The 19127-nt window shown below is 34.0% G+C and overlaps 1 protein-coding gene across 1 annotated transcript in view; it reads right to left on the bottom strand.

The window, feature by feature from the left end:
- The window catches only part of ADAMTS6 (ADAM metallopeptidase with thrombospondin type 1 motif 6), a 250909-nt gene that overhangs the window by 108195 nt on the left and 123587 nt on the right, over positions 1–19127 (bottom strand). Inside the window, exons 10-11 of the mRNA XM_037062866.1 lie at positions 18972–19118; positions 10280–10421 (exon numbers count right to left, since the gene is read on the bottom strand). Coding sequence (XP_036918761.1) covers positions 10280–10421; positions 18972–19118 — 289 coding nt within the window. The remainder of the gene's footprint in view (positions 1–10279; positions 10422–18971; positions 19119–19127) is intronic.

Raw genomic sequence — 19127 nt, 5'->3', positions numbered from 1 at the left:
TGAGGTAGAAGAGAGTTAAAACATTACAAAACAAAACCTGTTCTGTGAATCATAATATAAAACTTCCCTGTTCTTACAATTCAATTTATTACAAATTCTACCAAATTTTAGCTTTCTACCAAAGCTTCAGTTTCTGTTTTAAATGAAGGTTATTTATATGACTATTCTTCCTTTATGAAATGACCACCACGATAGGTCTAATTTCTTAGTACATGTTCCTAAATATATTCTTTTAGTTTAATATTTAAGAAACAGTAGGATTAATATTTTAGAGTCTTAATATATTAATTTATTATTCCCATGCATCAAAAATACCCACATTTAAAAAAAAACGGGTTCAAAGAAACAGACAGACATTGCAAGAACAACATATTAAGAGGTTACAAAAAATTGTATCCCTATTCCTGGATGGTACTCCTGGTCTTTAAAGATTTTTTGTTAGACTTAAATATTAATTTAAATAGAAATAAAAGAAGACCAAACTTTACTATAGGCAGAACTATACAATGAAAATTATATCACTGAAAAGTACAATATCCATAGTGTCTATTTGGTAAACATACCATTTAGACAAGTTACAGAAACTTTATTTCCAAAAGTACCTTGAAAATCTCTACCCAATCGGCAAGAATTCAAGATACTTTTTCCAAGAACTTTAATACCAAGATTTACAACAGAGCCAGCTGAGAGACGGTCCTCTTACCCTTTACAGAATGGCGCACTTTGAAAAGTGGATTCCCCATTTTCACAGGATTTTAATTTTTTTTTTTGTGGTTTCTGCGGGTTCAACTTTTGCCAGGGCATTAGCTTCTCACAAATTACTGTTTAAAGTATGGGAGAGAAAATCTATGAATGGGAAATATTCCCAAGATATTAAACTAGACTTAGAGAAGGCTCAGGAGCTTTCAACAATATTTCTAATCTAGCATATCAACTTGGATATGAAAGATTTTAATATCCCAACTAAGATTTCCCAAGATTAAAACAAAAACCTCTCTTGAAAGATAAAACCCAAGAAATTTTCATTTCATACCAAGAAAGCCAGTAGTACACTTCCTGAAAGAACTTGAGAAAAATTTCGTATTTTTAGAAATATCTACTTTCTCTAAACTGATGGATTTCAGAACATGGATGGCATATTTGCACAAATGTGTCAGTTACAATTGTACATGTCCATTAGTTGTTAAATAAGTAACCTAAGGCAGGTCCCAAGTTCTAATAAAGTTAAATGCATGCAAAATACCTTGCCTCTAGGGGAATTTGTATAAAAACTATCATCATAGGTAGATTAATTTCCTTTAAAAATTACATATAAGGTGAGAGGGACTAATGATTTGATTACCCAACCACTTAGCTCTAGGAGAGTATGGTTACCTTTCACATACTCATACTTGTTTATAGAAGTTAAGATATAAGAAGTCATAGAAGTTAAGACTAGTCTCAGGACCTCTGTGAATTAATAAATCATTGCCTGCATATTCGGGCAATTAATTCTCTTCTCTAACCCTACAATTCATTTTGGGAAGACTCTTTAGAAGAAATTTGGTCTTTGTGCTTGCCTTGGAGTTTAAGGAAGAAGAGAGAAGTTACTGATGGTTTCCACTAGTGGAAATTTCTCTCCCGTGACACCAGAAGTTGCAAATGGCATCTCTAATTGCGTGGGGTCAACTTCTAACCAATTAGGAAGATTGCCTGGTAAAACAAAAGCATTATTTCCCATTCATTCAAGAATATGTGTTAAGCATCTACTATTTACCTCACCAGGCATTATGTTAGTGTTATTAAAAACTAACACTATCACTTAGAATTTATAGGAACCAGGGAGAAGGTAGGGTGTCAGCAGACATGCAGCTCAAATGCCATGAATTGGCAATGATCTTGGATGAAGTTTTTAATATTCTGTGACAGAATTAGAAGAATGATGTCAATGTGTTTTTTTACGAAACTAAATGTTTTATTTTAATGGACTTATTCATTAAGTATTATTCTTTTTAAATAGACTATAAGATTTTTCTATAAGGACTATAAGGACAATGGACTGTCCTTATTCATTAAGTGTTATTCTATCACTCCCTGGTGGTCTAGTGGTTAGGATTCATTAAGTGTTATTCTTTTTAAATAGACCATAAGATTTTTCAGGGTAAGGTTTGTTTGCTTATGGCAGTCTTTACCAACCGTTTCCATTTGGCAAAATTATAAGTTGGCTTCCCTGTGTTGATCTACTAATTTTTGGAGAGAAATTTTCTTGCCTACAGAAATCTAAAAGTTTGTGAACAATTCATTGACCAAATTTGATAATCAATGTCTCTTTCTTTCTTTTTGACATACATCCTTTAGTAGTTAGTTTAGCAAAGGAACTATTGTTCTTAGTGGTTGAAAATATACTTATTTTGCCCTCATTTTTAAAATATTTTAATTGAATATAGAATTCTAGGCTGAAGCTATTTAGTTCCTTGTTATCTGGACCTCATGGAGGTCAATCAAAAGTCACCTGTCAAATCGCTGTATCTTTATAATAAAAGTCTTTCTAGTTGCTTTCACAAGCTCTCTGTCTTTGCTTTAGTGTAGTTTAACCATTGTATCTAAGTGTTCTTCTTATTTGTCTACTTGGGATTCATGCTTTAAGAATTTGCATCTCTTTTGGGTTCTGAAAAATTATTAGTAATTGTCTCTTTTAAAATACCTCTTCCTCATTCCTTCTTCTGGAACTCCTATTCAACTTATACTGGACCTTCTCATTCAAACCACCATATCATTAACCTCTTTTCATATCGTCCATATCTTTTTCTCTTCGAGTGGTAATCTTTATGCTTGTTGATTTCATGGTGGATTGTTTCCTCATATGGTTCATTATTTTGTATTCAAGCTTATCCTCAGTGAATACTGTTTTGGTTTTTTTTTTAGCATCCTGGACCTCCTGAGTTGTGGAAGTGTAGGCTCATGAATTTGTTTCTGCTCTACACTCCAAGGTTTCACTGAATCCGTTTTCATGTTGATTTATCTTGTCAGCACACGAATGTAGACAAAGTCTTGCTTTGCTCTTATTTGAGGCACAAGCTTAGGGCTTCTGTTCCCCATGGGAGCTATTTTTCCCCAACCAGAGCAAAGGGCAAAGAAGCTTACTTGTCACTTCCATTCAGTTATGTCTTCACAGTACAAATGACCCTTCTAAAGTTCTAATTTTATGAAGTGGTCTCAGTTCCAGTTTACTAACTTATGCCCAAGATGATTTTCTCTTATTCCAACACAGGCAACATCAGCACACCAGCTTACCACTTGAACCGAAACTCTTCATTTCTGACACACCCTTACCTCCCTTTTTTTTGGTTTTGATATATACAAGTTTTCTGCTGAAAGGTGATAAATGCATTCTGCAAAAACCCCTGCATTCTGTAAAATCATTTATGAACAACAAAGGGTTTATGGAGAAAAAAAGAGAAGAGGCCACTGAAAACCTATGCACCTTGTAGCCAATAAACAAACAAAAACATACTTGAACAACAATAAAAATTAAAAATGAAAAAAGAAAACAAAACAACATTTATAATACACATTAAACATTTGGACAGTTAAATCTCTCCTGGCATTTGTTCCCAGCATCCCAAGGAGTTGCTCTTTTATAGCCTTAATGCTGTGGCTTAGATTCTGAATCTAATATAGTGATAAGAATAATCTAAGAATATAATCTAAGAATGTAGTGTCTTTTTATTGCATCTATATGTATACATCATATAGCATAGGCATCAATGTACAAAGCATCAGCATCATCATCATTTTTTTATTATTGGAATTTCTAAATGTAACGTCAACAATTGTATTTGGATTTTCAAAAGGTACTGTACATACTCCTCAAAAGTACTCCAAAAGACAAGGCATTGAAAATTTTCCTATTATTTAACATTTTAATGTCAAGTCCCAGATATTTAGTCTGTTCTATTTTTCAGATGAATATCACTGACTGCAAACATTAGCAATAAAAATTATTAGCAAATATAGATCATAATAAGAATACATGTAGAAAGTGGAATCTTAAGGTAACTGTAATTATCTAATATAAAACAATTTACCTGATATTCAAAACATAATTCTGCAAAGAACTGAACTAGGGCTCCTCTGATCAGAATAGAATAACTGATTATTTTATAGTAAAAGATCATTTCAGAACAGTAAAAGAAATTAGAATTATCTTCTCTAATATTTCCATCCTTTTCAAGTAACTATAGCTGTTAAATGATATTATAAAGTAGGAAGAAAATCCCTTTGCTTTGTCAATACTTGGGAAACCTAAAATAAACAGTTTTCATAAAGGGGAAAGAAATATAAAAGCATAAAAACATTTTATATGTATTTTATCATTAAGGAAGTAAAATAGAATATGAAGAGAAAATGGCATCTTTATTGCTAGAGTTTTAATTATTTATTTTTTAGCAACTGTATAGATTATAAAAGTGACACAAGTTTTCTGCCCTTGAGAAATCCTAAACCCAGTGCCATCTTGGGTCCTTGGCTGTGGCTACATTTCAACATCCTCTTTGTCCACATTACCCTATCAGTCACATCTCTCAACAGCTGTTTGCAATAAAGGATCCTGATGGCCATGAGGGAGAGTAGAGCCCGGAAGGGGTCAGGAAGGAGCATCAGTGATTAGAAAGGTTACTTATCATTGTATCACACAAAAGAAAACTGAAAACCAACATATGGTGACCCCATGGCCTGGTTCCACGTGTTTAGTAGCCATTTGAAGAAAGAGCATAATGTCCCCTTATTTTGGCTTTAAATACATTAATTCTGTTATGTGGGTAACATGTAAGAATGCAAGAGAGCCTAGAAAAGCAATGTGTGCATGTGTGTGATATACATAAACCAAAAACTCATCTAGAAATTCAGATGAAATAACTAACCATCAATTTGAAGGGGTTAAAAATGATTAAATCATTTTTAAAGAAAATATCTCTAAGAAGCAAACCCAGAATGAAAAATACTGAACTTTTAAGGATACGAGGGATTATGAATCTGTAAATTTTGCTTGAAATTTAAGGGAAAATAAAATTAAATCAAATTGTCAAGTATATGTTTGATAAATATACATATTTGAACTCCAAAAGAATATTAAGGAGCTAAAATAATCCCATGCCTTTTATTCCTTAAACCCATGTCAGACTGCACTGTAGAATACTTACACCACCTTATAATCTTCAAGCAACACGATTTTACAGTCTCCCTCAGTGCAAAATTCCAATTTTAATAACTTGACAGTGTTCCTACTACTTCATCTACAATGTTCCAGCTGTAAACATTAAGGCCATTGTGCTTTTAATGCTCTTGCTAGAGAAGAAGAACAGTTTGTTACCAGCAATCAAACTGTAATAAATGTTCTAAAGTCTGCAATGGTTCTGAGGCCAAAATTTAGCTTTCTTTTCTACAGGCTACACAAACTTAATTTCCTTAATCTTCCCTTATATGTACTTCTCAGTATTTTACTGAGATTGAAGAATAAATCAAAGTGTGACCCTTAAAATATCTTATATGCTCCCAAAAGTACAGATGGCTCAGATTCTTCTTACGCACTACGGGCACATCAGCTATGCAGAAATGGTATCACAGATGACAAAAGGCAACACTTATTGAATGTCTGCCATGTGCCAGGTAAATAACACGCACTTTACATGCCTGTCATACCCTTTTGCTACCTGAGGTCTACAACTTGGCTGCCATTCACAGGAAAAAGTGACTAAGTAAAAATCTACTGATGGTCACTTTGAGATCACAGGTAAGAGCTAGTGGTAACCAGTTTTTCTACTGAAAATATTCTGTGAAAAATTATTTTGTTCCAATGTGGAACCATGTATTTATATCACATGTTCCCATTTATGCTTCAGAATACATGGCCTATTAAGAAAACACTGTTCAGTTCCACATTAAAGTACGCAATGACAATGTGCTCACTCTTAGCTCTACATAAACAGTGGCAAACTTCATAGACAATAATAAGTCCCCATAAATTAAACAAAACTATATTGTCTATAAATTTTCTCTGGTTTTGTCCTGGGTCTTAAATCTAACTGTGATGAGTACTCACCTCTCTCTTTTTTAGAAAATTTATATTTTACTGACTATGCTATTACAGTTGTCCTGATTTTCCCCTTTTGCTGCCTCCACCCAGCAATCCCCCACTTCCTCAGGCAATACCCCCACCATTGTTCACATGNCAAACTTCATAGACAATAATAAGTCCCCATAAATTAAACAAAACTATATTGTCTATAAATTTTCTCTGGTTTTGTCCTGGGTCTTAAATCTAACTGTGATGAGTACTCACCTCTCTCTTTTTTAGAAAATTTATATTTTACTGACTATGCTATTACAGTTGTCCTGATTTTCCCCTTTTGCTGCCTCCACCCAGCAATCCCCCACATCCTCAGGCAATACCCCCACCATTGTTCACATCCATGGGTCATTTTCTATACTGTACTTTACATCCTCATGGCTATTCTATAACTACCTATCTGTACTTCTTAATCCCCTCACCTCTTCACTCATTCCTCCACACTCCCCTCCCACTGGCAACCATCAAAACACTCTCTGAATCTCTCTTTTTCATACCTCCATTGAGGTATGACTGACATACAGAAAACTGTACATTTAATGTATATTACTCGGTAAGTTGGGAGATAAGTATACACCCATGAGACCTTTATCACAAAAGAGGTGATAAATGTCTATCACCTCCCAAAGTTTCCTCCCATCCTCTTTATTTATTATTTTCCTGTGTATCAAAGTTGATAAAAATTGTCTCCCAAAGTAAAATACACCTGCTATCTTATTAACATATCTACTATATCTAACAGAAAGCCAAACTGACAGATTTAGACCTATTTTTATTTTTTTACCTTGGTCTATGCAATCATATTGTATAATTTTACTTTCCCCATCTATAAACCATCTTAAAATAATTACAATTTTAATCAAAGCAGTCTGAAGTATCTCCAAAAAAAAGACTATGTAAATACCAGAAACTATGTATTCTTTATAAATTACTACATTATACAACAATATTACTGTCTATAGGGCTATACAGTTTTGTTCCTTATATTTATAGTCACTATAGTCTCCTCATACTTTTCATGGAATTAAGGAATATCTAGAAAACATAAATGGATGTTGTGCAAGAATAATGGTAGAAAATGTTGTCCTGGTGTACAACAACAACAACAAATTTGCAAGTAAGTGCCCCAATGTAAATAACACGTATATTAATGAACCTATTCACATCGCATTCGGGCAAGGTTTTTCATAACCACAGATGTAATCTCTGGTAATCCGGCAATGACCCAAGTGGAAGTAATGGGAAGCTGATGCTGCTGCAGGTATGGGCTGTTCGGTGGTTGGTTAGCGTCTTCCTGTCATCATTAGAGACCTGCTCACTGAAACAGGGATCACTTCTTGACACTTCAACATCAGAGTGACCCTCTCACCTACAATTCCACCATGTTCCTCTGGGCCACGGTGCTTCTGCGCAGCGTTCCCCTCGGGGTGCTGCCCTCAGCCATGTCATTCAGGGCAGGACTCTCACCCTCAAAGCCACTACTAAAGTTTTCCAAAGTAGTATTTAAGCTCTTTGAAAACCTTACAGATTCACCAGACAAAACATGGTGTGGGTGTGGGCAATATCAATGGTGTAAACACAATTTTTTAGGAACAAGCTTAAGAGGTGGGATGAGTCTAAAAATTCTATTATGACTCAAGAAATTTTGTTAGTAATATATAGCACTTCATAAAAAAGTCACATAAGCATTTTCATATAATATATGAGTGTAAGGAAACCATTTTGCTGCAAATCAAATTGAAAAGATTGATAATAAAATACATGAAATTGTTTAAAATTGTAAAATGTTAATGTCTTTCTGTTTTCCAGTGTCATTTGATATCTACTACAGAAGTTATAAACATAACACACAGAAAAGTAGAATACAAGGAACATAAACTAAAAATATAGAATTTCTCAATTACTATTTATGCCAGTTCAAATCAACAGTCTGAAATACATGAGATACACATATACAGAAATAGGGTAATCAGGTCCATTTTTACTAGTTTATTTTTTTTAAAAAGTGCATCCATAGACACTGTAAAACTGGCAATATAAGTTATTTCATGTAGAGTTAAAATCCAATTTCCAATAGAAAAACTAAGCATAAATTAATTATTTTCCTTGCTAACAAAGAAATGAGAGACCATATATAAGAGTACTTAACAAAACCTATAATCTCATTTGATCATAAGTTTCAACCTACTAAACTACAAATGTATACAGAGACTGAGATTAAAGTTTGGCTGACTCTTTCTGAGGGAAAAAAGCAACCTAGAAAAAAGAAACTAAAACCATACAGAAATAAAAATAGAAGACTCTCTGGGGGGGGGGGGGGCAGGGCTAGGAATACAAGAAAGAAAACTGTACCTGAACAAGAATTAAATAAAAAATTTTTAAAAAATAGAAAACTCTTTGAAGAGAGACAAGAAAAGCCAGTTTTACTCAAGGCTCTAGATAGTCAGAAAGTTACACATAATCTTAAAATCTAGGGCACAAAAATGTGCTATCAGAACTGACCATGAGTCATAGTAGACTTGTCACCTGAGGGAGATTTTTAAAATCACTTTCCACTGTACCCAGAAGAATAAATATGACAGGACAGTACATATATTGTTTTGTCTTAACTGCCTGAAAATATCATTCTTATACTTTTTAAGAAGGGATTTTAAACACAATTTGCATAAAAATAGGAACCAAGTCTTTAAACTTAATTTTACCCTTGAATATTTTTGNAATCAACAGTCTGAAATACATGAGATACACATATACAGAAATAGGGTAATCAGGTCCATTTTTACTAGTTTATTTTTTTTAAAAAGTGCATCCATAGACACTGTAAAACTGGCAATATAAGTTATTTCATGTAGAGTTAAAATCCAATTTCCAATAGAAAAACTAAGCATAAATTAATTATTTTCCTTGCTAACAAAGAAATGAGAGACCATATATGAGTACTTAACAAAACCTATAATCTCATTTGATCATAAGTTTCAACCTACTAAACTACAAATATATACAGAGACTGAGATTAAAGTTTGGCTGACTCTTTCTGAGGGAAAAAAGCAACCTAGAAAAAAGAAACTAAAACCATACAGAAATAAAAATAGAAGACTCTTTCAGGTGGGGGTGGGGGCAGGGCTGGGAATACAAGAAAGAAAACTGTACCTGAACAAGAGTTAAATAAAAAATTTTTTAAAAAATAGAAAACTCTTTGAAGAGAGACAAGAAAAGCCAGTTTTACTCAAGGCTCTAGATAGTCAGAAAGTTACACATAATCTTAAAATCTAGAGCATAAAAATGTGCTATCAGAACTGACCATGAGTCATAGTAGACTTGTCACCCGAGGGAGATTTTAAAAATCACTTTCCACTGTACCCAGAAGAATAAATATGACAGTACAGTACATATATTGCTTTGTCTTAACTGCCTGAAAATATCATTCTTATTACTTTTTAAGAAGGGATTTTAAACACAATTTGCATAAAAATAGGAACCAAGTCTTTAAACTTAATTTTACCCTTGAATATTTTTGACAACTTATTTAAAATTTCTATTTTTCTTTCAACATGCTTATAATGAGTACCTATTATAAACATGTCCCTTATCTGAGACACTGAAATCTTCCTCTAGGAAATTCAAGCAGAACGTTGTACACATTTTTCCAGAGAGACACGGAGACTCTTTGGGCAGACGTGAAGAGACACTCACAATACTCTTTTTTTCCCCCACGGCAAGTTTCCTTGTTTCTCTGTCTGAGTTAACACCATCCTGTTCCCACTCAGTTGCTGTGTCAGAATACAGGCAGTGGATTGAAGCCATTTGAAATGACTCAAGTACTAGAAAGTATAAATTAAGTAAAGGCTCCTCCTAGCCAAAAGGCAGAGGTGAGGGGGGAGGTTTCAAAACAAGTTGGCATCATAAACTCGGGACTTAAAGAAGAAATATATTAGAAATTATTAAAATTGTACTAGCATCCTTCACAAGACATTTGAAAAGTCTTAACTTAGCATTACTCAAACATTTAGAAATCAATATTATACAAATATCAGAAAGAGAGCAGTGTCAAAGGTCACATTTGCATTACGGATGTTACCAGAGGTAAGATGAGTTCATCAAAACTCCATCCTGACATTTGCATCCTGAAAGAACACACAGAAATAACTAAACATAAGGACTGAGACTCCTTACCCCATATTTACATTGGCGGGATGTTGCTCCATACTGGTAACGACACTGCTCGTCAGCCTCATACACCTGACCTGGCGCCACAGTTGGGTAAGCAAATTCACGCTTGGGAGGCTCATTATCAAGGCAAGTGCCACGGCCTGAACTGTTCAACATAAAGGATCAAAGGAAATTAGGTGCACTCCACACTACTGAAATCACAGTTATAAAACCATGTGTTGAGCTCTTTGTTTCAATAACTTGATGCATGGAAAACAATACGTTCTACCAAGAAACAATCACATGGCAAAATAGCCTTACTGAAGCCTGAATAAGAGCTCTGGTGGGTTTTTTTTTCCCCCAGCACAAGACATAATAAAAGTATCATAGACAACAATCTGAAAATGTCATGTTGGCCTTCAAACACTGACTTAAACTAATTTCTGAAGGAATCAAAACAGAATTTCATATTGCCCTAAGTTTCTTGTTTGTTTTCAGTGAAAATATAACCACATCTGGTAGTAGAATTAAAAACATAAAAATGTGGAAAATTTATTAAAAAATTGTGGTTGTAATCCTTAAAGACCTAATCTATATATTTCCACCTTAGGCAGAACAATAGATGACATGTCCAAAGGTTCTTGAAATATTTCAATAATAAATGGGCTGAATGACAGATGAGGCCAAGATCCAAAGTTCTCCTCTCAAGTATATTACAAGTGTTTAGTCTTTCAAAAATTTCATATTTCATCTAGGATCATCAGAGTTAGGAAAGAGAATGTTCTCTCTATATAAGTTCTGCTTTTCAGAGTGTGCTTGCACTCAAACATAATATTTTAATTCAGTGGAACAAATAACATAAAGGTTGCCAAAACCCAGACAGAATACCTTAGCTTAAAGAGCTTTATACTTTGCTAAATATAATTGTTCACTTTTATTTAGTCAGTGTGCATAAAATAGGACAGATGCTTTTTTACTTTCATTTCACATGTAAGTTAGAATTTTTAAAGAATTCTTATGCCAACACTTAAAAATTTTTTCCAACATTCCTGTCAATTGTGCCAGCACTTGTGTTTTTTTCCCCAAATCTTTTCCATCTGCTTTGCCAAAGGAAAATAATTTCACAAGTAGAAGTTCCTCAACTATTATTTAGGACAGTACAAATTTTCATTTACAGATAAGAAAGAACCATACATAATAATGACTTTCATACTTGCTTAAAATTTTATCGTAGTCTTAAAATGTAAAAGTTAATTTGTCATATACAAGTGTACAGTTGCACAGCAGCGAATTAATACCTCTTAAAAATTGAAACACACTATTCATAAAGTGCCAGATTAAAAGACCCAAGGGGGCAGGGGAAAGACCCAAGGGACAGAATACTGTCTTCTTTATACATTTTCCTTTCATTTATGCCCTTCTCGATTAATTTTTCATCAATAAAAATATTTAAATGGAGTATTAAGAGTGGTACTAACACAGAGGGGTTTTACCTGTTACACTCGTTTCACTCGGCGCTGCCCGCGGTCTCTGTCTACCTAATAGAGAACAGCTGATTTTTCACCCTCGGCTACCCAGGTTTCATGATGGAATGCTTTTTATTTCTTGGGTTTTTGTGCTCTTAGAAATTGCCATGAACTTCAGTAAAAGAGTTCTTTTTTAATCAATTTTAAAAATAGCAAAGTTCTTTTTATTTTGTAATATAAAATATCTGTTATCTATATGGGTATCCAAATTTTAGGCAAATATAATTCTATTAGTAAATTCAAAATTTTATATTAAGGTTAATGATGAAAAGATCAATGTGAAAGGTAAAATGAAAGAAGATGTACCATTTTTGATAACAGGGATTATTCATAAGATTACTGAATTAGTTGTTTAGTTACCTAATTAACAAAAATATTAGTTTCCTCTCTATAATAAAATTATAAAAGTCTTGGTGAAAGGAGTTAAATATGTAATAAAATAAAATAGCAAGTTAAGTAATTTACTACTATAAATCAATGAGGAAAATTTAAGTACTGAAGTACTTTAGTACAAGATTCTACAAATAAAAATATTTGGCAATAGCATAAAAAAGTATAAAATATCTTCTTCTAAGTATGTAAGATATATTCACGGAAATGGCACCAGCTAAAAATCTATGAAAAATTATCATACATGATTACTTCTTAGGAATACAGAAAATTAACCTAAAATATTTAGGGGGAAAATTACATGGACCAGAAAAGTTTAAGAATAATATGCTGAGGAAAACATTCTTTCCTGATGGCACTCTGAAAATTGAGTAATCCAGGAGAAAGCAACAATAGTTATTTCTTTAAAGCTCTTGTTCTTAGGTATTAATGGTCTTCTCATGATGGTTCATGTTCTTTAAAGACACCAATGAGAAGACCACTGCAAGGGCCTCCAGACAGTGAAGGACGCCCTGCACTCTGCTTGTCTATGGCCAAACCCTTCCGAGAAAGTTTATCCCGAAGTGGGTTTTTGTTTCAGTTTTTTGGAATTATTACTATGTATTATTTTCCTTTTCCAGTATATTTTTACAGAAGAATAAAACACCATATAAAAGAAGACATACGTGAAAAACCACACTGATCCTTAAAAATGAACACGTATAGTCAGGAACATGGCATCAACAACGCCTTTTGAGATGGGTTGGTGACATCTGCACAAATTACCATTTGCAAGTCAAGCATCTTACCTATTGTTAATGGTTCTGGGAAAGCAAGTCCGTGGCAGGGCTGACTTACATTGTTTCCACATTTTGGGTGAAGAACGGACTACATGTTTTTCTCCTAGTCACCATATCTAGTATATGTTGTACAATAAAACCTTGTGTGAAGTATTTGGGAGATGGGGTCATTTTCACATTTTAATTCTTAACTGAGGGTTAAGCAACAAAAATACTTTTTGCAAATGTTACTAAAAGTTGTCAGCTACTCTCCCGCCAATTTAAAGTAAGCTCAATCTATAGCTCTCCATTATAAATTATAAAGTAACCCTTAGAAAGTAGTGATTCTGGATCTGTCCACGCTTCTAAGTCATCAAGTGCCCCCATGAAGTATCACAGATATTGGAGTAGAGAGCCAAGGACAGGGATCTAAGAGATGTGTACTTAACCTTGGGACTGTTTCTCTTTATTTTTTTCCTAAGAAAATTCCCAAGTGCTCTATCTGAATCCCACCCCTCCTTTCACCTAAGGAAGTAACTAATACTCTGATTAATAATGCCCTTCCTTTTCCTAGCAGTTTTACCTCCCAATATCCACCTGTCTGCTTTTGGACTCTACATAAACAGGAGTCACACTGCAGGTTTTCTTTTGTGACTCTATTCTTTCACCTATTCAGTATTAGGAATGTGAGATATCCATGTTGGTGCATATAATTATAGCCTGTTTGTGTATTTGCTCTTTGACATTCCATTTAACACTGTGCCACAAATATCAATGAGCATTTGAATTATTTCTAATTTCTGGAAACTGCAAATTATGTTGGCGTGAATAATTTCATATAAGAGTCTTGGTACAAATGTTTTCCCTTTCTTAAAAATATTAGCTATGAGTTATTTTCTTATATATTTTTTCTTTTAACCAAATGGAAGTTATGAGTAATTTTTATTTAATCTAGGATTCTAGCTAATTGATATAACTATACAGTTCTTATGGTGCTGAGGTCAGTTGTTTATGCTACTACTATCAAATAGTAGTGATAGCATATCACTATCAATAGTAGTGATATTATCAATAGCATATGCTATTGATAGCATATCACTATCAATAGTAGTGATATTATATATAGTCTTCTCGAATTTTCTCATCAAAATACCCTTTTAAACACAGATGGTTTGTGCCTTAGTGTCATGAGAATTTCCCCTTCACAAAACATAAACCTCCCTCATTAATAAATGAAATGAAGGATACTGTCACTAGTTTCCATCTATGAGATGCTTATGCAACTTATGTTGTTAAGCATAAATATATATGTCCAGAGCAAAACTGTATACAAAAAAGTAAAACTATGATTATTTCCCCAGCAGTAATATATATTTTAGAAAATTTATAGCAATATAGATAATTATTAATTCGTGGACTCTACTTTTGTTTATGCTTCTAAGATGATGCAAAAAAAATGTGTATCAGTTTGAGAACATGCTTTTCCCTCGATTATGAAATTCTTAGTAAATCCAAGTATACTTACATTTACAGAAATCCTTGCAGCACGATAGCAAAGTCATATTTTATGTAGTCTACTTCTGATTTAGAGAAGTCTTATTTACATAGCTCAAAAGTTAGCCTTGAAAATAGAAACACGAGCCAGAGTCGAGTCTTCAACTAAAATTTACAGACCCCTGTGCAAACCATGCACTCTTGGCTTCGTTTCTAGAACACATGAGGATATACCCCTAACTGTAATTTTAGATTTATTTTTCACTTGAACAATTATACAATATAGACCATCCACCTACAAGACAGAGTCTATATTTCTATGTAACTCTACATATCTTAACAGTCTCTTAACAACAACAAAAAGTTAACATTTAATGCCATGTCATACTGTTTTCCACAAAATTGTGCTAATACACCTAAATGAAACAGAAATGAATTAAATGGTTATCATCTACAAGTCCAGTATCTTATCTATGATGTTCTCATAAACTGCTCTACCAGTCTTCACAAAACTAACAATACATTATACCCTAACATGAGTTACTTTAAGTCAGACCTTACTCTTGTGTCCCATGGAAAGACAGGAGTGCTTGGACACAGCTGAACTTGAGGTTTCTGACATGGAAGCGCTGGACTAAATAGTGGTTTACTTAGTCACACTCTGTTTTTCTCCATATGTAATTATGACTTAACAAACATATTTATGGATTTGATAAAAGTCCCCAAATCATGTCAGAAAAATGGAAGGAGGAGAAACCTGTTTTTCTAAGCTGTTCCAAAGGTTTCACGTAAAAAAGAGGTTCTATCTATAAAACTGTTTTCTGTCTAATAATTGATATTGACCTTCAAAGGTAATTGCTATAGAAGAAATGTGAGTGCCTTGGTCATCATGGTCATCTATGTCACTTTTCTCGTAGCTCTACACTCACCTTTCTTACTAGTTCACCTTCAACCACAACATTGCCTTTCTTTTTTCAGCTTCCACCTTTGTGAAAATGCACAGTCCCTATTTAATTTGGAACTGGAGGAGATCTGCTATGGGTCTTTGACAATTCAAATAATGTAACAGACTTTAATTTAAATAGAGCGGGAGTTCATTCACAGAGGCCTCAGCATTTTTTAAAACTATATGAAATTACTCTGTACTACCACTAAGAAAAAATACATATTTGGTAGAAATATACATATTTAAATATACATATTTACATGTATTTTTAGTAGAAAAAAATACATATTTAAAAAAAAAGAAAAAGGAAAACTGGCCTAAATGACTTGTGGCAGCCTTCCACTGCCTGGAAAATCAGCCCATGGTCACCAGTGACAATGAGCCACAGTACCAGGTTCACCTTTCTCTGTCTTCTCAGTGAGTAAATAAATCAGTCAGTCCCGCAGGCAGATAGGAAGGACTACCTGCAAAGCTGTCCTCGAAAACATCAGAAGCTGGCATAACACGTCCATTCTAACGGAAATGGGTTCTTTATTACTTAATCAGGACAGCTTCTGGGCGATTCATGAACCACTTACTGAATCACCGATTTTAAGAAATCTGAAAAAAAATATTGGGAGTTGGTAAACACCACCTCCTGACTGGTCAGCAGTATGTAGTGTTTCAGAATGACACGAGAGGCTTTTTACTATATTGGCATCTGAAGGTCATGGAGTGGTTTTCAGCTGAACATAGTGAATAGTGAATCTATAAATCACAGAAAGCTCATTGTTAAAATCCACCATCATCTTTGGCCTATACAGTCACGAAGTACAGAAAGGTATGCATTTTGTTGGCTGGGCTGCAGTTCCTAAACAATTCATCTTTGCAGATCTCTTTTTCTTGAGAGGAGAAACTGAAATAAAATGTTATGAGTCTTTTTGAGCCAACTATAAAACATAAATGTAACCTCAATCCCTGATCAAAATATCACTGGATTTGAGAAAATGTCACACATAGCTGCTAAAGCAATTAAGTCCACTGCATTAATATAAAGGAACAAAGAAACTCAAGAAAGTTACTATTATCTCTTTGTGCTCCAGTGAACTGACCTTTTTAAAGGCCTTGTGTTTAAAAAACCTTTATTACTTGGCCAGATTATGATCAGAGTTATTTAGTTCATTATTAAGAAGGGAGGGAAACAGACAAATTTTCCCTAAATCTCTACCCATTGCCTTTCATATTTATCTTTCACAAATGGCTTTAGTTGTGTGAGTATCCCCAGGAGAATACACAACAGAAATATAAAATGCAGGATATATAAGCTCATTAGAACCCTGTCAACACTAATTGTGCTTACTTATACAAAATGCAAAGAGGCGCAGGGGTGTCCAGCCTTTTGGTGTCTCTGGGCCACACTGGAGGAAGAGGAGTTGTCTTGGGCCACACACTAAATACACAAACACTAATGAAAACTGATGAGCAAAAAAAAAAGGTTTTAAGTAAATTTATGATTTAGTGTTGGGCCACATTCATGGCCACCCAGGGCCCCACGTGGCCACTGGGTACAGGTCGAACACACCTGCAAGGCTTAAAGAATGCTTTTCGTATTAATTCAATGGAATACTTTATTGGAACTAATAAACATTTTACATTTCCCACCAAACCAGTGGTGATTTCTTAACTGTATTTTATCAGCAATTTTAGAATTTGCTTTTAATCATGCATTAGTCTAATCAACATATAGATCCTCTAAGGAAATTCAGAATTAAAATTAAAGATACTAAGGAATAATTCGATGATACAATATATTTCATAATCTCTTTAAATTTATCATATAATCTCAGCCTTAATACTGTTCCGACTAGGTAGGTGCTGGCAAGAGACGAAAATTGGTCCTTGTATTTACTGTGCACACAGAAACGGTCCTAGCAAATGTGCTCTGCATAGAAACGGGATGGAGGAGCAAGAAAATGGTGCTTGAACAGAACGAGAGGAGGGAATCTTTTAAAACTGCACAGGAATACGGAGCATGCTATACAGTTTGTCTTTCTGGTGACAGGCACTAAGATTCCATTACAACAACACGAGCCAAGCAAGTCAAGGGAGAAATTGTAGAGCTGGCTTGATTTCTGGGGACAGCAGGTTTTCAACAATGTTTAAATTTAGGTACTATGATCTCATTAAAAACATCTTGGAAAATGATATTGCTAGTGCTTTGTGTTAAAAACTACCAAAATATGTCAAACAAATTCTCTGGTCTGTCTTTACAGCTTTTCACCTCGCTTTGGCACCAAGCAAGCACATTGTTATAATTATCTATTACTAGGATTAAAAGTTGTTAGGTAATGCAGAACTACCTTCTGAAGTGAATTTCTAATTCCTTCAGTTTCACTGTTATATTAGTTAATTAAAAAGAGCCCATTTTAAACATTGATCTTTTTATCTTTAACTAAAGCATTGCATTAGGTAAATCTCTTGTTCAGGCTCTTTAAAAATATATAATTTTAAGTTTTGGAAATATAATCAGGCCATTTGCAGAAACCAAAACTTTAAAATGAACAATGTTACCCTACATAACCTATCTGAATGTTTAAAATGTTACACTATCATCATGTTAGTGTGTACTTTGAAAAGGCAATTTTTAAAAAGAATGTTACTTGCCTGTGTTTTATGTATGACTCACTTTTTCACAGAGTATTTAACCTCTTCTCCCCAAGAAAACATGGCACAAAATTGTTGAAGGTAATGAGAGAGCTGTCAAGCTTAAAACCTTGATAACATTTAAAATAATATTCACTTAATGCATGTCTCTTAAGAGTTTTTAACACATTTTAGCACTATACATAATTATATACACAATAACATGACAATGTATGTATTACTACCTAAATTCATTTAGGAAATGAGGTCAATGAAGATTATAAAGGTGAAGTCACCTGCCCAAGGGCACACAGGAAGTGAGACCTTCGTACACTGGTTTTCAGAGTTCAATACGAAAGCCCCATGGCAGGTGAGACACAGAAGAACATCTGCTCGCCCAAACATCATTTTACTTTAGCTAATTTGTATTCCTCACAGTTAACTAATCAAACTCTTGGAATAAACATTAAAGGGCCAACAAAGAAGGTCCCAAACTGTAGAAAAGATGAGTCAATAAAATTTCAAAGACGTTTTTAATTTTTATTTCTTCAGTGTTTCATTTTCTTGTTGTTGTTTGTTCCTATTAGATACTATGACACTCTTATAGAATTCAGGTTTTTCTCACCAACAAAATTAAATGTATAATGCCAGAATTAAAGTCTGACCTATATTGTATTAAACTGTGGAAATCTACATTTATTACACCATTGCTTCCCATTTATTGAACATTTCTAACACCCACATTATCCACCCCACTTAAATTCTTGCTCCAGTTCCTCTAATCTATTCAGCTAGTTCTGTATGAGTGTGAAGGACAAAGTTTGCCACAATGATATATTAAAATATTCTGGGAACAGCCTGAAATCTCACTGGGCCCTATAAAAGTTACCCGTTATACAAATTCGAAGCACTACATATCAGGCTTCTACCAATGGCTTACTTCTAGAGAAATTCGTCATCACTCTCCAGAGATTACTTACTCCAGAAAGCTGGTGATATAGTCTCGACTGCAGGAAGACCAGGAAAAAGGATTGGTATTTGCGGTAATGTGAGCTGCCATAAGCTTTGCTGTTTCATGACCTTTCGTCCCACAAGAATTTCCAATTCCATCATGGTTCATACCAAAACTGTTTTAA

The sequence above is a fragment of the Sturnira hondurensis genome, unplaced genomic scaffold (assembly GCF_014824575.4).
Source record: "Sturnira hondurensis isolate 20B ecotype Veracruz unplaced genomic scaffold, ASM1482457v3 Scaffold0014384, whole genome shotgun sequence".
Lineage (NCBI taxonomy): Eukaryota > Metazoa > Chordata > Mammalia > Chiroptera > Phyllostomidae > Sturnira > Sturnira hondurensis.
This window is presented reverse-complemented; position numbering and strand designations above follow the sequence as displayed.